This window comes from Stenella coeruleoalba (genome assembly GCF_951394435.1).
Source record: "Stenella coeruleoalba genome assembly, chromosome: 21".
In the NCBI taxonomy this organism is placed as follows: Eukaryota; Metazoa; Chordata; class Mammalia; order Artiodactyla; family Delphinidae; genus Stenella; species Stenella coeruleoalba.
In genome coordinates this window covers 10,699,250-10,725,710 of record NC_137167.1, presented here as the reverse complement: position 1 = coordinate 10,725,710, position 26,461 = coordinate 10,699,250, and the positions used below count along the sequence as shown (strand labels likewise).

General features: G+C 43.0%; 1 protein-coding gene across 8 annotated transcripts in view; it reads right to left on the bottom strand.

Moving 5' to 3' along the window:
• The window catches only part of FUT10 (fucosyltransferase 10), a 267,866-nt gene that overhangs the window by 147,461 nt on the left and 93,944 nt on the right, over positions 1-26,461 (bottom strand). For 4 of the 8 annotated variants that reach the window (XR_013825466.1, XR_013825467.1, XR_013825468.1 and 1 more), the window contains one exon: positions 4,431-4,576. Coding sequence is in view for 4 of the 8 variants with exons in the window: in XM_079909056.1 (XP_079765182.1) it covers positions 25,266-25,367 (102 nt within the window). In the remaining 4 variants the exon portion in view is untranslated. Of the gene's footprint in view, positions 1-4,430; positions 4,577-23,481; positions 25,368-26,461 lie in introns of those variants that run through there. The other 4 variants (XM_079909058.1, XM_079909057.1, XM_079909056.1 and 1 more) reach the window with 3 other exon arrangements.

Here is a 26,461-nt window from a genome sequence, read left to right as displayed (position 1 = left end):
CAGTGCTACCGCATCATCTATGATGAGAAAAAAAGAGGTACTACCCTGACATCACTGGATTGTTTTTTCAAGAGGGTAGATAAGCTTGAATCCAGCAAGGAACCAGAACTTGTGCCATCAGCGTCAGGCGTGAGGGAAATGGCAGCTTGCCCTCCATCACCTGAAGCTTGCCCTTCCAGCCCCTGTGAACTTCCCGAAGGCTTCCTTGCCGATAGCCCATCCATTATTCAGAAACTTCTTCCAAATCTGACATCCATGAAATAAACCCTTCCCAACAACTGTGAGCTTATTGGTTATCCTTTCTGATTTGTTCGTAGGAAGGGCTTTCTATGGACAAGACCAGGAAGAACAGCAGGCGGGTGGGCACATCAGGCACTGAGACAGGGTTGGCAAGAGTGGGAAGCATGGTATCTCCCAGGCAACTCACTCAGTCATGAAAACAGGTTGCCAAGTAGCCCATGTGACTGGTGTGTGCAGAATTCTTCGACTGCCTCAGAAAAAGAAGAGCATTACACCGGTACAACATCATATTTCTGACTGCATCAGATTTTCTCTAGATGACTTGATGATAATAGTCTGAGGCTATACTTGCAAAATGACAGAGCTGGGATTGCCTTTGGGATCACTTCTTCCACATGTCTCATTTTACACGCGAATAAACTTAGAAGTGAAGTGGCTTGTCCATGGTCACAAAGGTAAGAAATGACACATCTGGTCTAGTGCCCTGGTCTCAACTTTTGATCTACTATACTTTCCACTGCATCACACAATTTCATATTCCTGCTGAACTTTATTTATTTATTTTTTTAAACTAATTTATTTACTTATTTATTATTTTTGGTTGCATTGGGTTTTTGTCGCTGCGTGAGGGCTTTTCTCTAGTCGTGGTGAGCAGGGGCTACCCTTCGTTGCGGTGCTCGGGCCTCTCATCGCGGTGGCTTCTCCTGTTGTGGAACACTGGCTCTAGAGCGCAGGCTCAGCAGCCGTGGCGCACAGGCTTAGCTGCTCCGCGGCATGTGGAACCCTCCCGGACCAGGGCTCGAACCCGTGTCTCCTGCATTGGCAGGCGGGTTCCCAATCACTGCGCCACCAGGGAAGTCCCCTGCTGAACTTTAAATATCTCAACAACAGTGATACAGATATTTTGCTCATTTCTTGACTTTAGCCCTTTAGGATACACTTAAAAGAATGTTTACAGAGCGCTCCTCTGTGTGTAAAACCAAGGGCAAAATGCTTCAACGAGCTAACCCGGAAGCTAGTCTTGCCCAAGAAATGCTTTCACTATACTGTCATCCTTGAATCCCTCAAAATGAATCTGTGCCCTTGTTCATCTAATTTTCCAAGTAAATATCATCAGTCACCTTGAAGCAGGTCATTTCCTGCTGATAAAAACAGTCTTTGTCAAGGCTGTAAGCAGTCAGGTTTTACCACCTGGTCATTAATCCCTAGAAATGCCCTATACCCAAATTCTTAATTGCTTAAACAAATGGTTTCCACGGGTGATTAAACATCAGAGCAAATCTGCAGCACTTGCACAGTAGTTCTTTGGGCGACTACTCCCAGGGAACTCGGAATGAGAAGTTGAGAGAACAATGGTGGTCAGAGAGAGGAGGTCTGAAGGTGAGGGGGGACTGTGTTCGCACACCCTCCTCAGATGTCACTCTGAGAGCAGGTGAAACTATGAAATATGGGCATGTAAGACAGGAAGGTCTGGTGGCGAAACACTGGAGTCTCAGCCATGATTTAACGAACTTCTGTTGGGAAGCTTTAAATAAAAGCATACTTAAACAGGACTGGGGGTCACAGTTCTTGGAGAAACGGTCTCATAGCTGTCATGTTATGGCCGTGTCACTCTTCTATATTGGCTACATTGGCATCTCACTCAACCTCTAAGACATCTTCACATGACTTTGGCTTCTCATAGCAGGGTGGTCTCAGGATAGCTGGACTTCTTACTTGGTCACTGGATTTCCCCAAAGATATTGACCCAGAACATCACTTCTGCTGCATTATATTGTCAAACCAAGTCACTAATACCAGCCCAAAGTCAGGGAGAAGGAAATAGACTCCACTTCTCAATGGGGGAATGGCATACCTGTGCACAAGGGAAAAAGTTAATGGTGGCCACATTGGAGACAAGCTACTGAGTATTCCTTATTATCTACCAAAAACTCAGAGCTCTCCTAGGGAAATAGCTCTTCTACCACTCTGCCACACCTCAGCCCAAATGGCACTTCCTCCAGGCAGTCTTCCTTGATTCCCCAAGAATATGTTAGAGGCCCCTTCTGAATGTTCACATGCTAAGTGCACATATCATAGCAATTGCTAGTACTCTTTACAAAGATTACTTGTTCACATACTAAGTGCATATACCATAGCAATTGCTAGCACTCTTTACAAAGATTACTTGTTCAACTCTACACCCCCTTGCCTAGCTGCTGCTGAGAACACTGGTCATGTTCACCATTGCCTCCCCACTACCTAACATGGTACATCGTGCATGGTGGACCCTCAGCAAATGTTTAGCCAATCATGGAAGCCTACTGGAGTTATCCTTCGGCTTCAAGAGTCAGGATTGAATCCTTGGTCTTTGTGTCTCTCTTCGCTTGTTTCCCCTTAACTTTTCTTCAGCCATACAAGAGCATCTGTTTTCATATTAACAGCACCATCAAAACCTGTCCTGAACTCGTATTTTTTTTCTGCTGCAGCTCCTGTGGGCTGGAGTGGTGATTATCATGCACAAGAAAGATGCAGGGTCGGGGCGTAAGCTGCTCCAGAAAATGAGTCTGCCGTGATACACCAGCCAGGAGCTTAATAGGGAGCATGATCTCCAATTTGCTGAGCGTAGCTCGACAAGGAGCCCTGAGGTGGGCTCGTGATGTGCCATTCCTCAGAGGGTTTCAGCCGCGGCTGTGCTACAGAGAAGGATTGATGACTCTGCTAAGAGATTTGAACACAGTCCTCTTACAAAACAGAAGGGCTGGGGTTGCTGGGCTAATTGGAGTTGCAGGCGTGTGTATGTGCACGCCATACATAATCATGCATGTACCTTCTATACGTAAAACAGAAGGGTAGAATATTTGAGGATAAAACAAAAGCCAAAAGGACAAAGGCAACAGGCAATCTAATCCACTTAATGGGTCAAGGAGCTCGGAGCTGAGCCGCAAATGCATCATTTGATAACAGTAATGAAAAAGACAGCAATCTATATCTACAAATAGCATTACGGCAGATTTGGTTTAGAGGCCAAACTAGGTTGATGTGAAATTTACGAGACTGGCTGTCTCTCGGATATGACTGAGGAGGGAAGGCACACTCAATTCCTTCTTTCTTCCTTTGGCACTCAGTGCGAATTAGATCTTATTTCCAAGGTAGGCTTTCCTGTTATGTGGGACTTTGTTCCCTTTAAATAACAGTTAAGTGTTTTGCCACCCAAGTTTATCTTAATACGGAGGATGCCAATTTTACAAGTGGGTGAGGTCTCTGTCCAGCCTCTGTAGGTCTCTTGCACACACACGCCACATACACATGTCCTCGCGTGCACACGCGCACGCGCGCACACACACACACGGTTCAAAGTTGCAGGTGGCTTGAGCTGGAATTTGCAGGAAAGCCTGTGTCTGAATCATGACTTAGCAGCTGGTCCTAGAAAATGTCTGAAATGTGTCCTGATGATTTGGACAGTATGTTTTGCGTCTGCAAAACTCATTACAACATTCCTGTGCAAAATGCTGTTGGAAAGGTGCTTCATTTTCAACCAAAGTTCTGATACATCCTCCACGGTAATCACAATACATTGCACTGCAAAATATGCAGGATACATTAAGCTTTTTTCTCCTTACGATGCCTCAGTCAGTATCAGGTAGCACTTACAAAGGGTAAGGAAGTCTTCCTTCAACACAGCAATGTTCCTACAGTTGTGTGCTGATTGACCTTAACTTTGTGCTGTGCTTGCAAAGAAAGGGGACTCTGACAGATTGTACAGAGCAGAGCATGTACAAGTCAAGTGGTTGAAAGGAAGCAATAAGCTTGTTCCTGCTGCGTGTGAAGTGAGTTTCACCCTAGACTTGCTCCTACTTCAACAGTGACAGCAGACGCAATCAGAAGTTTGGGGAGAGATTTTGAGAAAACAGTTTTTTTAAAAAGTCACCCCTGGATTTAGGTCTTCACCTGTTTTGTGAGAAATTTTATAATAAGGGAAGTCACTTGACTGACTGATTTCACACATCAAACCTAAGCAAATTCTCCCTTGTGAAGGAAATATGAATTCTGCATAAGATGCAACTACAGAGATAAATTCTCTTCCCTCTTTAATTTTCTTAATGCCTTTTGCAGGTCTCTCTCCTTTGGTCAGGGTAGGTAACTACCGTAGAGTAGACTCAGAAATACATAATGATTCAAGAACAATAGACAATGTATTTTTTGCTCACCTAACAGCCCAGCACAGTTTCAAGTCATCGTGGTTGGTGGTGAGGGTGTGGAATGCTTTGCTTTATGCATCACTCAGAGACCCAGGCTGATGGAGGATTCATCAACTACATATGATGGTCTCCCTGGAGGTCTCCATCCCAGTCAGCTGGAAGGGAAAGGAACATGGAAAAGCCCACGTGAAAGGTTGCATGGAGTATAGCCACATCACTTCTGCTCACACATTCTTCTGGCTAGAAATCCGCCACACCAAGCTGCAAGGGAGGCTGAGTAATGTGCCCAGGAAGGAGAGGATGTGGATTATGGTGAGAGCTGGCCGTCCCTGCCACACTCCTCTCTTCCCTGTTCTTTCAATGGCGGAGTTCCCAGTTTCCCAGGGTCTCTCTCAGTCTTATAACAGGACATGCTCCCCCCAGACACTTTCAGGATGCAACGATTACTATCTATAGAATACTCTCAAGTGTCCAGCCAAAACACACCTCCTAAATTCAAGACTGAAATTTCCAAAACCCTACTGTACATCTATCTGACGATCAAACGAGCACCTCAAATTCGACACACGTTATACCAAATTTGTTATCTAACCTCATCTGTAAGATGGAGATGATAACAGTATCTATTCATAAAGTTGTGATGAGGATAAAATGAATTAATATGTGTAAACCACACAGAAAAGTGATGGTACACAGCAGGGGCTCAATAAATGCTGGTCATTATTATTTTCTTCCCCTCCTTCCTTCTTCTCTGGCAAATCTGTTCCCCTTCCCATGTTCCATAGCCTTCATCACCTACTTATTAGACCAAGTTAGAAGCCCTACTGGACTCCTTTGCAGCTCTTAGCACCATCCAGTGACTCTCACTAACTCTCAGAGCTGCTGCCTCATCTTCATTCTCATTGTCATGCTCTGACTCAGACACTCGTTACTTCTCAACTGAACTGTTGCAAAATCCTGCTCAGTGCCCATCTGTTCTCTGCTGTCTTCTCCCTCTAGCTCTTGTTTGCCAGAGTAATATCTTTAAAATGTTCTAAACTGTGTTCTCAAATACTCCAATGGCTTTTTATTGTCAATACATATAAAGTCCACAATCCTTAGGGCTGGAAAAGCGAGTTAAGCCAAGTTGGAACAGCCTTGAATTCTATCCTGGTTTTTCCCTCCCTCCACTAACTTCAGGACAAATCATAATTGGTAAGTGATAGAGGTATGAATAAAATGTTGGCGGGGGGTAGAGGCAGACTAGATGGATTCTGATTGGAGGTGGATGGCTGCTCTGAAGACATGACATCTGAGCTGGAAATGAGAAATTTGAAAGAAGGAAAAAAAGGGTGGGCTTTTTTCCAAATTTGGTTTCATGTGTGTCGAATTTGAGGTGCTCATTTGATCATCAGATAGATGTACAGCAGGGTTTTGGAAATTTCAGTCTTGAATTTAGGAGGTGTGTTTCGGCTGGACACTTGAGAGTATTTCATAGATAGTAATCGTTGCATCCTGAAAGTGCCTGTGGGGAGCATGTCCTCCCTTCCTGTTCCAACCATAGCAGATTACTTACACTCTTTGCTCTCTGTGCCTTTTTGACTCTGATCCTTGTACCGTGAGAGCCCACCCTTTTTTCCTTCTTTCAAATTTCTCATTTCCAGCTCAGATGTCACATCTTCAGAGCAACCGTCCACCTCCAATCAGAATCCATTTAGTCTGCCTCCATCCCCCCCCCGTATTTTATTCATACCTCTATCACTTATCAATTATGATTTGCCCTAATGTTAATGGAGCCTGTCTCCTCTACTCAACTGAGTCCTTGAGTGTCCCCAAGCAGAGTTAGTCTCGCCACCATGATACTTTAACTTAATGTTCCAATTTTCTCGGCTTACTGGTGTATAAATATGGAACAGGAACTATCTGCAACTGGGCTACGTGGATTCCCTCTTCCTCACTGGGCAGTAGCTCCCTTAACAACGTGGAGCAGACTCCGTTAATTTCCAGTACCTGTTAGATACCAGAAGGTCTCGTGATCTGGTTGAGACCCCTCCTCCTTCTCCTTTCCTAGCCTTACATCCCTCAAGTGTTGAAAAGAGAGAGGAGGCATGGTGGACCAGAATCTCCTTGCGTGGTAAGGGGCTCTCCCCAAACTCACTTTGATACAGTCTAGTTCCACCCGCGGCTGGTGGCTGCCAAGTAGGTGGGGTGATGATGTTCTTAGAAAAAGATTAGCTTTAACCAAGCACCCTCCACAACTGAGGGCCTCTCCCAGAAGGATGCCACCATCTCTTGTGCTCACTAGGCAGGCTCACTGCTACTTCTCGGTTAAACCTGGTATTCTTCACAGAGAGAGGCCAGGACTGCTGGAGTCCTCTCCTACACCCTCTAAGGCCAATGAAGAACTTGAATGAGGTGCAAACTGTCCCATCTTCTCCCCAAACACCTTATATTACAACCCATCAAGCCTGCTAGCCTGGCCTCCTGCAATGGGTCCTTCATCCTCAGAAATCTCTAGATCTGAACTCTGCTGGTCCAAGGATGTCCCCAGACTTCAGGGAACTTGTGAGATTCTGAGACCCAAAAGGACAATGTAAGCTCTGCCCTAGAATTCCAGCATGCTCCACCAATAACCCTGAAAGCATTCACAGCGCACAGGAACATCAGAGTGCCCCTGGGAGGCCGACAGCTCAGCACACGGCTAGTCAAGAAGCAAGCTGCCAATCTCCACATACTGAAGTTCCCTCCAGTCTTAAAGAAAAATTCTATTAGAAGCCCTCTTGTTTGGCTTTAGGAATGGGAGGCAATGGTCTCTCACCTGGGGCACCGTGCTGTAAGACGCCCCTGCTCTCCCAACACTCTCGCCTGACAGTGGATGGTGGGGCTGGGGCCAGCACGACTCTGGTCCCTCCCAGTGAGCCCTAAGGAGGCAGCACTGGCTTGTGTGCTCAGGGGTGTCTTTGGAATGTGGCATACGTGGGACCTTCCTCCAGCTGCAATTCTGGGGCAGAGAAAAACCCATTTTGAGGGCTTCCCTGGTGGCGCAGTGGTTCAGAATCCGCCTGCCAATGCAGGGGACACGGGTTCAAGCCCTGGTCCGGGAAGATCCCACATGCTGCGGAGCAGCTAAGCCCATGCCTCACAACTACTGAGCCTGTGCTCTAGAGCCCGCAAGCCACAGCTACTGAGCCCGTGAGCCACAACTACTGAGCCTGCAAGCCACAACTACTGAGCCCGCGAGCCACAACTACTGAGCCCGCGAGCCACAACTACTGAGCCCACGTGCCTAGAGCCCATGCTCCGCAACAAGAGAAGCCACCTCAGTGAGAAGCCCGAGCACCGCAACGAAGGATAGTTCCCGCTCGCCGCAACAGTAAAAAGCCCGCGCCCAGCAACGAAGACCCAATGCAGCCAAAAAACAAATAAATAAAATTAAAATTTAAAAAAAAGCTTTATTTAAAAAACCCATTTTGACACACTGTTAAATGTCTTCTAAGTACATACAGTCCTGTTGGCCTTATCACTGTTTTTTATAACACATTTTCTAAATGCACGTCTCCCCGCAGACGCTGGAAACTCTTGAAAAGACTTTATCGTCAACATTTTGTTTCACCAAATGAGCATTTCACAGGTGGTCAATAAATGTCTGATACATTATTTTCTAATCTCCAAAAAAGTCAAAGTACCAGGATCATGAGATGCCAACCTCCTTATTTTTCAGAAGGCGAAACTCAGGTCCCAAAAGATGAGGTCGTTTATCCAAAGGCACACAGCTAGTTGGGACTGCATTTCACATACAAATTTGTACACTTAATGGTATAGCAGAAGCAGAAGCCAGCCAAGCAGATTTGATGACTGGCCTTTGGAGAAAAGAAAGTGGGTAATGGAAAACACTGTACAAATTCCAAAAGGTAATTTTTGCAGATGAGGCACATTTTTCATTCCCTGGTCTGTAAGGTTTGCCAGTGTGCGCCGTGACTAATTCCTGCTGGCCCAGCCTAGGAGCCTTGTTTGCAGGGCAGCATGACAGATTTGCTGGTAGAAGCTGGCTTTAATTCATTTCAGGCCAGTCCTGGAAACCAGAGGCTCTGTCATGTCTTCATTGCAACATTAACTCCATTTTTCTTTCTTCACTCCTTCTATTAATCAGCAGAGGCCACTCAAGAGGGCAATCTTAACTGCCCGCTGAAGGTGGCAGCCAGAAGTATAAAATAATTCTTCTCATGGACCCTTTTCTTCTTTTCCGGGAAGAGTAGTGGTTTTGCTCTCGGGCAGGCTTCCCAAGAAGGCGCAAGTCCTCCAGTGCCATCTGATGAACTCCCCGGGATTTGGAGTGGCTATAAGAATTCCCTCTAAGCCCCAGTTGTGTCCACACTTAACTCCATCCAGGAAAGCGTGGAGTGGTTGGAACCTGAGATATTATCCAGGGAGGTTTTTCCCCTGCTTTGTTTACAAACACAAGAAAGCAGCTGACTTATTGAGAAATCTCAGAATAGGGGTGGAGAGGAAGAAAGGTGAAAAGCGAAGCCTGCAGCCGTGGCCAGAGTCCTCCACGTATGGGTGGATCCACAGGGGCACTCGGGACAGTCTGCGAGGGAGGGCGGTCTCTGGGCACAGACCCTTCGGAGGCAGCAATGCATGAGTCAGCAGCCCCCAGCAGAGGCACCTGTCTGTCTTGTTCATCTTCATACACTGGGAAAGGCCTCATCTAAATCTACCCAAGTCCAAAGCCATCCTTGGCAGAGAAACAGAAGCCAAACACTTTGTTCACTGGTGCGTCCCTTGCCTCACCAGGAACTAATCAGCTCAGCCAGGGCAATGTGGAGCCCCAGCTGGGCACTGTGTGCCGTGTGCCCACACCCAACTCTGTGAAGGAAAAGAGCACCCAGTGGATAGCAGAGGGGCACCCACGAGACATGGGGGGCAAGGCAGAGGGTATTCCGCTGAGAAGAGTGCTGGGCAGACGTCTATACATCAGCACAAACCCCTATACACTTTTCAATTTATATTCTTTTTTTTTTTTTTTTTTTTCTTTTGCGGTACGCGGGCCTCTCACTGCTGTGGTCTCTCCTGTTGCGCAGCACAGGCTCCGGACGCACAAGGCCCAGCGGCCATGGCTCACAGGCCCAGCCGCTCCGCGGCATGTGGGATCTTCCCGGACCAGGGCACGAACCCGCGTCCCCTGCATCGGCAGGCGGACTCTCAACCACTGCGCCACCAGGGAAGCCCTCAATTTATATTCTTAAACTCACTCATGAACGCAGTACCTAAGATAACTGTGATGTTTCCCTTAACATTTAGGTATTTATGTAAGGCCTAGTGAATCTATTGGACACAATATTAAAATGTATTGTACTCTTCCAGAGACTGTTAGGCTGTGTACACAACACCCAGGAACTGTATAGCCTGCCTACATTCTGTGCTTTTCCAGCAATGTACCGTATGTCAAATTTCTGTGTCAAGTGTCCTATCATTCCCAATCAATTTCTTTCCTTTCCCACCTCTAAGAATCACATGGCGCAGTTTTAGAAATACGCAAGTATTTCAGAATGGAAAAGATGGGGAAGGCATATTGCTATCGATACGTCATATTTATCTATGGGAAAAGCTGAAATATACAACATCTAGAGGGTCTAAGAATAGTAACTGATTATGTTCAAGTATGTTTTCAGAAAGCAAAGCAACAGTAGAATCTTCTTAGACAAAACCTAATTCTCACAGACTCACAACTTAGAGAACGAACTTATGGGTACCAGCGGGGAGGGGTGGGGGGAGGGATAGATTGGGAATATGGGATTGACATGTACACACTGCTATATTTAAAATATACAACCAACAAGGACCTACTGTACAGCACAGGGAACTCTGCTCAACACTCTGTAATAACCTAAATGGGAAAAGAATTTGAAAAAGAATGGATACATTTATATGCCTAACTGAATCACTTGGCTGTACACCTGAAACTAACACAACACTGTTAACTCTACATTTTTTATTTATTAAAAAAAATAAATAATCAAACAACTTCCCATGAGCACTACTTCCCAGGAGGCCCTTAATAAAAGCTTCATAACGATGGCAAAAAAAAAAAAACTAACTAATTCTCACAAGGTCTATTAAAAGAGAGGCTGGTATCTCTACGTAGGATCTGGAAAGTTGGGAGTTCCCTTTTTCTTAATACTTCTCCTTTTTCTCATTCTGCTGCTGGACCCGTGACCATTACTTCCATGACACAACTTCTTGGTACTGCAAAGGTAACACTAGGCTGATTGCCCCATTCATCACATGAGGTGACCAGGTCCCGTCATTTTCATTTCACTCTAAAGTAAATGCGGGCAGCCAAGAATTGTGAGTGTTCGTCATGGGGTGTTCTTGTAAGGTTTCATACGCTTCTCGTCTGTCATCAGCATAACACTAGACTTTGGTATTTCTTAAAAATGGGTCTTTCCTCTTCAAAGAACATCTTAGCTGCTCTCTGTCCAAAGATTCACTTAAGAAAAAGCATGACCTAAGGGAAAATAAAAGAATGACAATCTCTTTTACCTTCTAAATCTTCTCACTAGCTCTAAAGGGAAGAGATGAGAAGATGCTGGGGTTATTGATTAGAGGAAGCTCTAATCCTTAGGTAGAAGGGCATTGCTCTAAGCAAGGCAAGGATGGAAGAAGGGAGAAGGAACGATAATTCCTTATAATGGTTGCTTCACTCCAAGCACTCCCTTAGTTATGAGGTTGACAAAGATAAATAGAAAAAGATTTCCATCCCTCAGAGAAATCAAACTCATAGGGAAGACAGACATGCATATTAGCTAGAAAAGTGTTTCATGCATAGATGGGGGCCATTCAATGCTTGTTGGCCTGATGATTTACCTATAATAAAATTCAAATTCTCATACTGCACCATACCTGGGACAAACTCTGGCTCCACCACCAACAAGCTGTGTGGTATTACACAGGTTACTCAACATCTCTGTGCTATTGTGAACTACTTTGCTCAGTGCCTGGCAAATAAATGTAGTAGTAGTTAATATTAATATTATTATTGTTACTGCCTGCGTCATCCTTCATCTCTCACTATGCTCCCCCATCATCCCTTCCTTATAACCTACATTCCGGTCATACCAAGCCAGGGGCTGCTTTCTGGACACACCATGCTACTTCACGTTTCTGAGTTTGAGATTTTCGTTCTGTCTCGTCCATCGAGAGTGGGCTTCTCAAACTGGCTGTGAACGCTTGCAGGGAGGCACTATGCTTTTTCACATTCATCATTCCAGCACCTGGCACATTTCCTGGAACAGGGTAGACACTTAACAAATATTTGTTGAATTAACTACGTGTTAAACTAAATCATGTGAATAAAACTGTACACATCAAGGTAGGGAAAAAGTGAGGAATTCTTCATAGGGAATAAATCAGAGAAAGGTTTCCCATAGGAACAGTTTAACTTGCAAGTTTAACTTGCAAGGCTTTGAAGGATAAATTCATCAGGGGCTGGAGGTTTGGTGTGTGTAAGTGTTGCAGTCAGTGTAAGAAAACGCAAGACGTTGCATAGGGTGGGTGCTCTCTAAGCAGGGAGCTGAATGAAGGAAAGAATGGAGACACACGTTTGTTCTCAAAACAACAGCTTTTCTTTTCACGCCAAGAAAAAGCCCAACTTGGATTGTTGGGCTTCATTTTAGTCTCTTCCCTGCATCAATAATATTATTTTTGTAAACTTGTGAGTAATGAGGAAGGAAAAGGTCTTAGACATTTCTCAGACTTTAATAGATAAACCAAATAACAATAAACAATCCTCACTATTATTCAGTCCCCTCATCTTCCAAGTCTCCTTTGCCCCAGCTCTTTACTCCCCAGAGGCAATGGCAACCTCTTCTCCATTCTCTTCTACATCATCTTCATCTGAGCCTGTGGAGAAGCAGACCTCAGCAACCTGATGTTCGTGGGGAAAGGGAATTTTGCTCAGAGCCACACCTTTATAAAATGTATACAATACAGACCAGCTACTTCCTGTTTATCCGTGGATAACAGGCAATCCAACAAAAGGCAAATGTGCTACAAGACCTAAACCAAGGCATATCACCACACCTCCCATGAAGGCTGCCTCTAGATACTCTGCTAGGGTTGGGTGGAAAGACATAAAAGGCTAAAGAAAATGAGGAAGGGGCCACACAGAAGATCGGCGAGGACCAAGACCTGTGGCAAGAGGTACTTGGTATGTTTGGGGAAGAGCAGGGAGAACAAGGGAAGCGGGGAGGCAAGAGTGGCAGGAGGTGGTGAAAGTAGAAAGATCAAGGACCAGACAGGTAAGGTGTTGATGGCCATGGTAGACTCTTTGGATGCACAAGACAGACATACTCCCATCCTTTATACACAAGTGGTCTACCAGGGAAAAGATACATCTAAGAAACAGTCGAAATCTACGAAATCTAAGAAACACTATGAAATGAAAATGCAAGTATTAGAGGGTCATCGGATGAAGGACACTCATGCACTAAGGGATTTGCAAAAGGCTCCCCAGGTTCTTTAAGGAAAGTATCAGTCAAGCAATAGATAAGTTGGGGTAGCAGGTAGAGCATTCCAGGGAGAGGAAACAGAATGGACCAAGTCTCAGGATAGAAAGAGAGGTAGAGAGAGCACTTGAGGCTAAACAGTGAGTCTAAGGAGGAGAGAGGCGCTGAGGAGGGAGACCACAGAGCGTGACAGGGCTGGATCTTAGGAGCCCTTGTAAAACATGGCAGAGATTTTGGTCTCTATCCTAAGAGCTACAGGAAGCCACATTAAGCGTGGAGAAATTTATCAGATGGGAGTTTTAAGAAGGTCGCACTGGCAGGTAATTTAGCGTGGCTGAAATACAGAGTGTGGAAGGGAGGTGGCGAGAGATAACACTGGGGAAGTTAGCCGAGGCCAGGTTGTGCAGAAAAAAATCCAGAAAGGTCCTTCTGTCCAAAAATTTTTTAAAAAGAAAAAAAGGATAGGCAATCTAACACGCACGAAGGAAAGTATCAGACATCTCTCTTGGGAAATATTGCTCTCTTGCCCACTAACTTTATTTTCTTGACCAATGAAGCTGAAAGTTATGTTTCCACCTTGTTCTTATTTTAGCTTCACAGTAACTGTCAACATAAGGGTCATTTACACTAGTGCTTTTCACACTCACTTGAATGTGTATTAGGAGCCCTGGTGACATTAATAAAATGCAGATTCTTGTTCAGTAGGTCTGGGGCACGGCCTGAGACGCGGCATTTCTAACATGCTCCCGGGTAATGCTTGGGATGCTGGTCCGTGAACCACACTTTGAACAGCAAGCCATATACAGCTCTAGAGCTAAACAGAAGGTATCTGGGGCTTTCTGAACATATATGTAATAGCAGTGTTAAAAATGCAAAACAAGTAAGCAAACAGAACGCAGCAGATTATGCCTCAGTTACTGTGCTGCCTGCTTTCGGAGAACCTGGGTGTGACATGTCTTTCTATAAAGAGACTTGAGGAGATGTTCAGTGTGTAACTTAATTGGAAGCAGCTCAACTCCAACAATACTTCTCTAGGAAGCTCAAAACTGGAGTCCTTCTGACTGTGACCCTACACCACAGTGACACCTGCTGGTGGATTGGTGGATTACATGTTAAGGCTTTGAGAATAATTGAGTCAAGTGAGCAAAACTTTTTCACACACAGCTTTAACGGAAGTGCAACTTCTGGTTGTGAAAGGACCCTTTAAAGTAAAATGTCAGAAATACCTTGATAAGGATTAAGGTCTGCACCGTAGTATGCTGATAAAAGTTCAACAACTGGCTCTCCAGGAAAAAAATACGTGAGTAAACACATATTATAAATTTTACTCATATAAAGGATATGCAGCACATGATTTATCAATAACAATAACAGGGTTTGTTGTCAATTCTGAATAGAAATTTATTCTCACAGAATACTTTCTCTTATTTTGCCAAACTCGTATCGGTTGCTAATCCATAATTGCAATTCGACAATGTTTTGACAAAAATAGTCTCTGAAAAAACGCTTGTTGAGTATGCAATTTAGCAAAACTCCACTCATGTCACTGATGGCATGAATGTAGTTCTGACATGAACGTTGGTTGGTATTTTTGTTTACGTTAATGAATAAAACAATGAAACAGCACAAACATACGTTAGGACACCACTCATTACTCAAGGACATGAGAACGACTTCTTTGTGGAACTGGACGACAGTTTTGAATACTGGAAGACTACTTCTTCAATTTGGGGACTATTTATAATGTAACAGGTAACGACATGACACAAAAGTTTAATCTGCATTAATAGCACTTCTCCATCATTTTCTTAAGTCTAGTTGATCAACAAAACAATAACTCTCGACCTGATCTGTGGCATTTTCCAGCTTCCATGTTGTAAATACTCCCACCAAGACCAGTTTCAAGCTCCTGAGGAGGCATCACTGCCTGTGAAGTTGGGAAGATGTGCAGCAGCGCACAACTCTATAGTATTTCTACCACGCAGGTAAAATAGAAGTACATAACCTCAAGGGTACAGGTAATAGAAACCTGTAGCAAAATAATCAAGAAGCAATGAAGTTTTGAGTGTTTTTAACCTTTGTTTTTAAACAGTTTAATTGTAATATTGTATAATTTAATTTTTAATAGCGACTGTTTTTAACAACCAGCTCACAACATTCCTAAAAATTTGACAGCTGGTTCTCATGAGTCAGTAAGAGGCAGCTCTAGCAACACCACTGGGTCTTTGGGATGGGGAGGTTTGAGGATAACACAGAAAAGGATTCAGGGAGCTTGGAGGCTACTCTGGGACTTGAGACGTAAGAAAGGTCTATGCCAGCTCTTAACCAGGTCAAAACAAAATGGCAAATGAAGTCATGGAAATCACAGTGGAATACAGAACTACTCCTGATGTGGGGCAAGAACTAAGACAAGTTGCTCTACTCAACAGTGGACTTTAGCAGGGACATGGAAGGGACAAGGCAGGGGGCTGAGGCAACGACAAGGTTGCCAAAAGGGAAAGAAGGGGGAGAGGGCAGACCCCCGGGGCATAATCTCTTCCAGCAAATAGAAGAGGAGGAAATACTCCCTGATTCATTTTATGAAACAGGTATTACTCTGATACCAAACCAGACAAAGTACAAAAGAAAAAATTACAACTACAGCCAATATCCCTCATGAATGTAAACACAAAATCCCTTAATGAAATATTAGTATAGAGAATTCATAAATAGATTTTTTAAATTAAATGTTATGACCAAGTGGAGTATAATCCAGGGATGCAAGAATAGTTCGATATTTTTAAAAAATCAATGTAATCCACCATACTAGCAGGCTAAAAAATATGACATGATCATATCAATCAATGCAGAAAAAGCATTTGATAAATTTCAATACCCATTCATGACTTTTACATTTTTTTTAAATTCAGAAAAATAGGAAATAAGGTGAACTTCCTCAACTTGATAAAATGCACCTACAAAAAACCTACAGCTAATATTATACTTAATGGTTAAATATTGAATGTTTTCTCCCTGAGATCAGGAACAAACAAGAATATCCACTCTCATAGCTCTTATTCAACATAGTGCTGGAAGTTCTAATCAATGAAATCAGGCATGAAAAGGAAAAAAAAGACATAGAGATCAGAAAGGAAGAGATAAAATTGTCTCTGTTTACAGATGACATAATGATTGTCTACACAGAAAATCCCAAGGAACCCAAAATAAATTCTGGGAACTAATAAGTGAGTTCAGCAAGATAAATATACAAAAATCAATTGTATTTCTCTATAGTAGCAGTGAACATATGGACACCAAAAATTAAAAATATTATACCACTTATAAACAATACATAGGGGTAAATATAACAAAACATGTTCCAGACCCATATGCTATAACTACACAAAACTGAAGAAAGAGCGCTTCCCTGGTGGCGCGGTGGTTGAGAGTCTGCCTGCTGATGCAGGGGACACGGGTTTGTGCCCCGGTCCAGGAAGATCCCACATGCTGCAGAGCGGCTAGGCCCGTGAGCCATGGCCGCTGAGCCTGCGCATCCGGAGCCTGTGCTCCACAACGGGAGAGGCCACAACAGTGAGAGGTCCACGTACCGCAAAAAAAAATAAAATAAAATAAAACGCTTTAAAAAAAAAAAACTGAAGAAAGAAATCAAACATCTTAATAAATGGAGAGAAATGCCATATTGATGGATTAGAAGACTGAACACAATAAAAATGTCCATTTTCTCCAAATTGATATACAGTTTTAATGCAATTCCTAGCAAAATGTCAGCAAGTTTTTTTGTAAATATAGACAAGATTATTCTAAAATTTATATGAAAATGCAAAGGAACTAGAACTAAAACAATTTTGAAAAAGAGGAATAAAATGGGAAGAATCATTCTACTCATTTCAGGACTTACTATATAGCTATAGTACTAAAGACTGTATGGTACTAGTGGAGGAATAAACACATAGATCAATAAAACAGAAGAGAGAATCCAGAAATAAACTCACACAAATATGCCCAAGTGGTTTTTGACAAAGGTGAAAAGGAGGAAAGATAGCCGTTGTAACAAATGGCACTGGAGCAACAGGATATCCACAGGCAAAAAAAAAAAAAGAACCTCGAGCTAAGTCTTATACCTTATATAAAAATTAACTTAAAATAGATCACAAACTTAAATATCAAATGTAAAACTAAAAAATTGTTAGGAAAAAACAAGAGAAAATCTTGAGATCTAGGGTCTAGGCAAAGAGTTCTCAGACTTAACACCAAAACACAGATCCTAAAAGGAATTAATTATAATTAAAATTAAAGTCATAAAATGATAAATTCAAAATCAAAAACTTTTTGCTTTGCAAAAGATCCTGTTAAAAGGGTGAAAAGACAAGCTACAGAGTGGGAGAAAATGTTTGCAAACTACTTACCCAACAAAGGACTAGTATCTAGAATATATTTTAAAACTCTCAAAACTCAGCAACAAAAAAGGAAGCAATTCAATTAGAATATGGGCTAAAGACACGAAGAGATATTTCATAGAAAAAGAAATAGAGGTGGCAAAGAAAGCCCATGAAAAGATGTTCAACATTATTAGCTATTAGGGGAATGCAAATTAAGACCACCATGAGATATCACTACACCCCCATCACGATGGTAAAAATTAAAAATAGTGAGAACACTAAATGCTGGTGAAGATGCAGAAAAACTGGATCACTCGTATATATTTGATGGGAATGTTACAGCCCCTCTGAAAACGTTTGCCAATTTCTTTAAAAACTAAATATGCAATTACCATATGACCCAAAAATTGCACTTCGGGGCATTTATCCCAGGGAAATAAAAACTTATTTTCACACAAAAACCTATATCAAATTTAATTTTAAAATATTTAATTGCCTTCTTGAGAGTTACACAGATGTATAAAAGCAGACACAGGACAAAATCTCCGTCTAGACCCCTGCCTTGTCACCTCCTCTCTGTTCATTATATCTGGAATGGCATGTAAGTTTTGTCTTCATCTGATGGATAATAGATGCTTGCAATTCTGTGATGAAAAGGATTCTAAGGCCTTAGAATTCCAAGGTTGGCAGGAAAAGTTTTCACAATTAATTAGTGTTGTCTGCCATGAATATAACCAGTAAGAATGGCAATATACAAGCTTAATGTTTGCCAGTTGTAAATTGAAATATCATAGAATACTAAAACCAGAATAGGTATTAGCAATAACCAAGTAGATAACTCCTTTATTTTACTGATGTGGAAACCAAAGAAGTAAAATAGGAGAGAGCCAGACCCCATGTTTATTATCTGACCTCCCCCATTTTACCAAGTCCAGCCTTGCTTCCAGTACTAACTGAGTAGATATTTCAAGTCCATGAGTTTTCTCTTTATGTGGAAGGGATTTTACTTCTGTGGTTATTTCTCACAAACAGCTTCTTATGCTGGAATTGTCCTAGGAAAAAGGGGAGAGCATTCTAGAAAAGAAAATATCCAACTCCAAAAATTTGAAACAGAATCTCTTTCATATTCATCATCTTGCTAGTCAGGCAAAAGTGTTCAGAGACTATCTGGCCTTATTTTAAGAAGTACAAGTGTTCTTCTCTCATATTTGGGGAAGTGGTAGAGTAGAGAGATGTAAAAATGTGATACTGGAACCTTCAAGCCCTTTGCCTGTGAAAACCATCACCGCATCATGCTGGGAATTTACAGAGGTCTTTTCAGGCTTCCAGAAATAGCAGGTCCCATCTTCCCTGTTAGTTCCTTTGCCTGCTAATATCAAAGAGATCACTAAACTCAACTCCATGAATAAATGCAATCAAGTTAAGATGTTCAGATTTTGACTTTTATGTTTTAAAAGAGGGAAAGAAGACGGCTACATAAACCCTTTGCCCCTGAGAACAAGCTGTGCTAAGAGATCTGAACTCATTACTGGCTGCTTTGGTTCCATGTGCCCTGAGACCTACAGAAACTGTCTGAAGCCTCGCTACAACCTCCCCAAGTAACTACGTAGTGACGGTTAATGAATATGCAAGAATTTGAGGATCAGGCTGGGGTGAGCAGGCCTGACATTTGATCTTTTGAGTGAAACTCAGGATAACAGCTCTCAGTGTGCTTTCTGAAAGCCTCCCATGGCCCTTCCTGCTGCCAGCCTCCCACCTTATCTGCAGGCACCGAAAGCTTCCAATTACAGCAGCTAATCAGATGAAAGCAGAAATGCATCCTTCTAATGGAGGGAGAGGTTAATGCCCTGACCTTTTTCCTTCACTGGCAGAGGCAAAACAAAAACACAGATGAAGGTTATGTTGCAGAAAAGCAGATGAGCTCCGCTTCAGAGCCCCCAGAGTGGATGTTCCAGCTAAAATCTAAGATGTTTTAGAGACTACAGACACACATCAAAAGGACAGAAAACAACCCAAGATAGCAGTTACCAAATTATCCCGGAGACAATATGCAAATCCCTTACTCAGTAAAAGTGATCAGTAGAATTTACTTCCATACATAGGTAAGTTACTTTGCACCTAAAATTAATTTCATTTATGGCCTGGTTTTATGATATTTTTATATCTTTGACATCCTATATGGGCCCCAGGAATAAACAGAGCTGAAAAATAAGAAGCATCGAAATAAAGATTTAATGTGAAATGTGAAATTGTCTAATGCAATAGGGACTCATAATTTAGCCAAAAGAGTATATTTTTCTTGAGTATTCTGTTGCACCAACAGATTTCTTCTGGACTAACATAGTTTGTATTAAAAACATATTTGCCATTGATTCAGGAAAGAATACTCTTCTGACATCAACCTATTTGATCGAAAGAGGTGCAGTTAAAAATGTATGTGGGGTAATTTCATCTTTTTATTAAATTACTCTGGAGAGCAATGTTACCATAGGGTGATTGAGACACTAAAATTCAAAGAAACTTGGGAGTGAGATAAATTGGATTTATATCACTTGAAAGATAAGTCTGAGATCAAGGTTCTGGGTGATTTTCTTCTGACAATCACCATGTGTGGTATATTTTAATGTGTTTTTATACTCCATTTTTGAGGGATGAAATATTTGAGTGCCTGAAGGAAGTGTCATCCTGATGGCAGGGGGAACAGTGGGGAGTGAAAAGAGGAAAGATGATAGTAGCCAGGCAATTACAGAACTTGGTATTTAATACATTTTTAAATAATAGCCTACCACTCAGTGCGAGGGAAAGAAAAAGAGAAAACTCTGTGAGAGGCACTCAAAATGCCTAATAGTGAGCTAATTTCCTCTCTGGAGTACTCACCTTATTGTTCTGGATAAACTTCTAGATCAATAGAGGCTCATCATGTTCTGTCATCTGAGAGTTTGGTTCACAGTGTCAAACCAACAAACTCGTCTCTCTTAATCACCAATTAAAAGCGGAGCCTTGGATTATACACTGCACAAATGACCAACATGGAACAGACATTCAGATGACATGAAGAATATACCAGTTCCATGACCAAAAAAGTGCTGCTTGTCCATTTTATTTTGTCAGCTAAGGGATCTCTAAGTACATGCTTTGGAACAATTCTGTTTCTTTAAAAAGTATATTGCAGGGCTTCCCTGGTGGCGCAGTGGTTGAGAGTCCGCCTGCCGATGCAGGGGACACGGGTTCGTGCCCTGGTCCAGGAGGATCCCATGTGCCGCGGAGCCGCTGGGCCCGTGAGTCATGGCCGCTGGGCCTGCGCATCCGGAGCCTGTGCTCCGCAACTGGAGAGGCCACAGCAGTGAGAGGCCTGCGTACCGCAAAAAAAAAAAAAAAAAAAGTATATTGCAGAATGGTCATGAACTTGGCTCTATATCTGGACTCAGCTATTTACTTGCTGTAAATTTGGATAAGTTATTTGACACACTGAATCTGTTTTCCCATCTGCAAAAATCAGAGTAATACTACTTTCACTCCCTCTGCCTGTGCTCCGCAGAGGGAGAGGCCACAACAGTGAGAGGCCCATCTACCGCAAAAACAACAAAAAAACCACCATCTGACCTTCAAGATACTTAGTCTGCAGGAGACAAACATGTAAACAGATCATTAAAGTGGCTATACAGTAAGTCCTCTTAGAGACATTGCAGGATCAGTTTTTCCCATCTCACTTTTCTCCTCCTGATCTCAGGTGCACACCAGACAAGGATGAGAGGAGGGAACAGGAGACACATGGTATTTTAGCAGGACAATCTACAGGACATGCCTATGGGATTGCAGATGCTACATCGTCCAGAATATCAGGGAAGCCTCCTTCCCTTCACCTGGGGCGGCATCCAGCAGAGGGCTTAGCAGTGCGAGGAGACTCACCTGCAGAGAGAAGCAGACCCTGAGTGGGCAACAAAAAGTAAACGTGCTAAGTCTCAGACCAGTTGAGACAGACCAGACAAGGAGAAGTTAATGAACTGTGGCAGGAGCGACTCCCAAAGCCTACCTCCTCATTGAAACTCTTAAATGAGCTAGAAGGTAGACCCCCAAATCAAAAACTCTTCAATGTTCTTCCTCGTTCCCTGTGGGTATGGGGCTGTGCACACATGTAAGTATGTATACGTGAGCTTACCCTGTCAACTGTCAAGACCATTTGGGGAATGGGCTGTCCTGTTCCCTCCTTCTCTACACTGGAGTATAATCTTGGTGATTACAAAGGAGAAATATACAATGTGTAATGAAGGAAAAGAAGAGAAAATAATAATAGTCTTTGAGGGTACTAGGGAAGGCTTCACTGAGGAAATCATTTGAGCTGAGTCTTGAAGCATAAATAGGGATTCATCAAACTGATATTCCGAGCAGAGGAAATAAAAGTGTACACAAAGATGCAGAGGTCTGAAGAAAGCATGGAGTGTTCAGGCAATGTACAGTTAGTTTGGTACAGCAGAGCACAGGGGCATGCTAATAAATGGGGAAGATGTAAGAGGTGAGCTTAGAAATCAGGGAAGGGATGTTTCAGAAGAGTCTTTATCCCAGAGGGAATGTGTGCCTATTAAAGGATATTAAGCTAGGGAGTGTCTGATTTACAAGAGGAAGGCTTTTGTTGAAAGAAAGGTCCCGAAGTGAGCAGACTACAAAGTTGACACCATGTAAATAAACTGGGGAAAGGCTATGCAAAGGTCTTTGAGCTGCAAGGTCGAAGGATGTGGGGCATTACCTTGGAAGAGACCCATGGAGCTCCTGAACTTGGTGGGACTAGACTGTGGTTGGTGAGGTCCTACACAAAACAGTGGCAGAAGGAAGGAACTGATGTGAATACGTTAAAAGAGTAGATTGCTGAATAGGATGGGTTAACATGGAGAGAGAGGATGGTCGGATGTGTAGTTTTAGAGATTTGACAGACCGATCTATGGAGAAAGATCTCAATTTCCATCTCGTTAAGGTCAAGGGGCCTGGGTTGAATCTAACTCAAGTTTCCCAGTGGGTAGTTGAACATACACTTTGATCATGATTAGAAGCATGGCTTTGAGGAGAAAAAAATGTTTGATGTCAGAAGACAGATCCCTGATTGTCTAGGGCCAGGAATGGGGGAGTATTGACTAGCAAGGGGAACAAGGGGTCTTACTGGGGTGATATACATGTTCTACATCTTGACTGTGGCGGAGGACACACAGCTGTATACATTGAAAAAAACTTACTGAACTTGAGATGGGTACACTGTAGTTTATGTGATTATAATGCAGTAAAAGTTCATTTTTTAAGACGTTTTGTCTTAAGTATACGAATGACAGTTGAAAATGCGAAGTGGACAAGATAGATGAGAAAAGTTATGGAGTGAGATAAGAAGAGGACGGAGGCAAGAACTGTATCACAGGGGTAGGAGAGGAAAACTCACAAAATCACCAGCTAGTGTTTAGTGTTTAGCCATGAAACAGAACAGTACCATCTTACAGCTCTTTGCAGGGGACTTCCCTGGTGGCCTGGTGGCTAAGACTCCACACTCCCAATGCAGGGAGCCCAAGTTCGATCCCTGGTCAGGGAACTAGATCCCCCATGCCGCAACTGAAGATCGTACACGCAGCATCGAAGATCCCACGTGCCACAACTATGACCTGGGGCAGCCAAATAAATATTTAAAAAATAAAAAAGCTCTTTGGGGGCTTATATGTCATCTAGTTCTACTTCATTTTACATATGAAGGAACGGGGATTCGTACTGAGGTAAAATGCTTTGCTCAAGGTCACAAAGGTAGTTAATAGCAAAGGCAACACTAGTTCCAAGCCAGGACCCCTGAGCCTGGGATGGCTCTGTCCTGGACTACTTCATCAGTGGGACTCAAATGTAAAAGGACACCCTACACCACAAAAAAGAGGTCCCACTGGTGTCCCACTGGAGTTGAGCCATATATTTATTTCCTCCTCTTAGTTACTGCTTTCTTGTGCAGGGCTCATCAAAGAGCCACGTGACCCTAAGAGCTTGCAGAAAGCTTCAGAAGACAAACCCACCTTCCACTATCTGAGGTTTTGGAAGTGAAAGGATTATGGTTAGATCTAGACGTGCACACCATGACTGAAAACAGAGAAGGCATTTTTTTCATCACACAGATATCTACCTACAAAGCAGGAGTTTTGGTTTTGGTTTTGTTTTCCTGGGATGACACATCTCTGCACATTGCACAGGCACTTTCTGACAAATCAAATAAATGAACATGTCACGAGTCAGTGAAAATTAAGAAAGAGGAGGTGTAGAGAAGGTATTGAACAATTTATCAAGCCAAACACAACCTTTCCGTTTTTATTTTATTTTATGTTTCTTCAAAAAATGAACTCACATAAGTGCACTTTTGTTTATAATAAGAAAAGAGACCAAATGTTGACTCCATTGGTGAGTATTGAACAGATGGAGCCAGAAGCATCGAGGGGAGAGGAAATGGAGACAAATACGGTTGTCATGGTTTCTTTGAGATGCAGTAAACGAAGGGACCCAAATGGACAATGAAAGCCCCCACTGGGTAAAACCACATCACTCCTTTCTTTTTAGGTAATTGCCAAGCTCACTTGGAAGGTCTGAAGTCCATGGGAGATGAGAAAACAGCAATGCTGTCGCTCACCCCTGGCTATTCTCAAATCGTTTACCCTGGCACCATCCTATCCTCCCATATAACAGACATCAAACAATTAATGACTACCTCAGATTAATCTGTTACCCCAGTGGGCAGTGCCCTGCAGAAATATGTGACACATGTAAACACAAGATGTGAGGGAAGCTGGGCACTGCCCGAGACCAAGTTCTCTGTTTCATTGCGAGGCAGCAAGTACATATGCGAAGAACAGCATTGTGAAAGATCTGTAAATCCTGGTGACACTTCAAGGTCCCTGTCTTGGTGTCACTTTCCAGTCCTCTCCAAATTAACCCAAATCCACCTCCACTGTATTCCAGGTAATATGTAGATTGGACGAGAGCTTGATATACCTGTATTGCCCAACCATGTCCCCATAATTTGTTTATGGGGGTGTTGGAAAAGGAGAGAATGGGAGTAGAGAGGGACCCCTTCTCAACAGCTTTTTTGAGGGTCAAATTGAAGTCCAGCGCCATGAAGACTGTCTCTCCGTGATGGAGAACAGGCGAACGTCGGAAACATTCAAATGTTTGGCTGAACTCACGTGTTTTGTCTGGAGGTTCTGATCAGGTTGATACAAGGTCTTTTCCAAGGTCATCGCAGAGGCTGCCAGCGCTGAGATCAGACTGTTTCAACCCCGAGTTCTACAGCAGTCCCCGTCCGGCGCCTGCCAAAACGGATTCTTCCCAGTCCACACAAGATTAGGGGTTGTTTTCTCCTTGTTCTCCATGCCCTTCGTGAATGACCCTCTAGCTTGTTACAGACTAGTGCAACATGAGCAGAGAGGTCCTGTGTCGAGGGGAGGAATGTGGCTGTGTTTAGGAAACACTGGTTCTGGGGTGCTGGGTGGTGACACGCCGGGCACCCGAGCCAGCTGCAGACAGAAGGAGGAAGGGGGGCTCACCGTGGCTCGGCTGCATGTCCTCAGAAGCCAAGAAGAGCAATTTTTAGGCTGTTGAAATGTATCTCTCTCGTGAGTCTGTCCCCAAAGCCCAAAGCCTGCAACATCTCATTTCCTCTTTGGGGATTTCCTGAAATCAAAACGGAGATGTTGGCCTCTGTAAAGAAACCTGTAGGAAGACTCTTCTCTGGAACTAGGACCGTGTGTCTCAGCTTCAGTGTACAATTTGGCCTCACCAGCTTGAGGCTCTTTTTCCATCTCCTCTGGAAGTGCATGTCCCACACCTCTCCTTCATTGCCCATACCCTCTGCTCCTGGTCACTGGCACTGCCCCTCAGTTTTTGAAAACGCAAAAGCCTCTTATTATGAAGTTTATTTGGAGGTATTGCTTTTCCAAAAGAGGGGGGCAGAATAGGAATTTGGGGGAACCACATTATCCCCTATAATTGCAAAACTGAAGGAAATTTTGGATAAGCATCAAATTCGAAAGAACACAGCCTTGATGAATGGTATCTTTGTTTCTTAGATCTGGGACCTGTGTGGGGAGGGTGGAAATGGGCATAATAAGTAGGCCATAGGAAATGACATCACACACTCTTTTCTTTCACCCTTAAAGCTGGTGCTCCATAACCGTGATCATGGTTTACTAGAGTGTCACTTCCAAGATCCAAACATTATTTTTTTCTGAGTTCTTGTTGTTCACACAAATACATCATCATTACTTCACAAGTCCTTTGTGAGCTTTGCTCTGCCAGCTCTCACAATGGGGAAGAAGGACTTGTGTCTACAGAATTGCATGAGCTTCTGCAAACAAACAGGCGCAATACTAGCAAACTGAGACCTTCTCAAAGATGGGAGTGTCTAAGGCCAATGTATGGGCTTTCCCAAGTGTTTCACTTCCCCATATATATAAACCAAATTACTTACAATTCCAATATCACGAGAAAGCTTCTGAAGAAGAAACAGACTGACTTATAAGCACGACACAAACTCCCCTCCACTAGTAAAGAATTTCATACCTATTTTAAAGGCTGTAAGGGTAGTACTAGATTTTTCCGTATCAGTGGGGATAGGGACATGTTTTTTTCAGAGGTGCTGTAAAGAACTGCAGCCACCTCTTTCTCTCCCCACGGGAGAAAACAGAGTGTGGCGGAAAGAACGTGAACAAACAAAACAATCTTGGGTTTGAAATTTGGACCTGTCATTTATGAGTGATATGGTATTGCATAAGCTATGTATATAATTACTGTGTCCTGCTTCCCCATCTTAGGTGAAGTAAAATACAGTTCTTTTAATATGAGCTTCCACATTCCCTATCTCAAAAAGGATTTTTTCTCAAGGGAAGCCTCCTACACTGTTGGTGCAGCCACTATGGAAAACAGTATGAAGGTTCCTCAAAAAACTAAAAACAGAGCTACCATATGATCCAGCGCTCCCACTCCTGGGCATATATCTAGAGAAAACCGTAATTCGAAAAGATATGTGCACCCCAATGTTCACAGCAGCACTACTCACGATAGCAAGACATGGAAGCAACCTAAACGTCAATCGACGGTGAATGGATAAAGAAGATGTGGTACATATATACAACAGAATACTACTCAGTCATAAAAAAGAATGAAATAATGC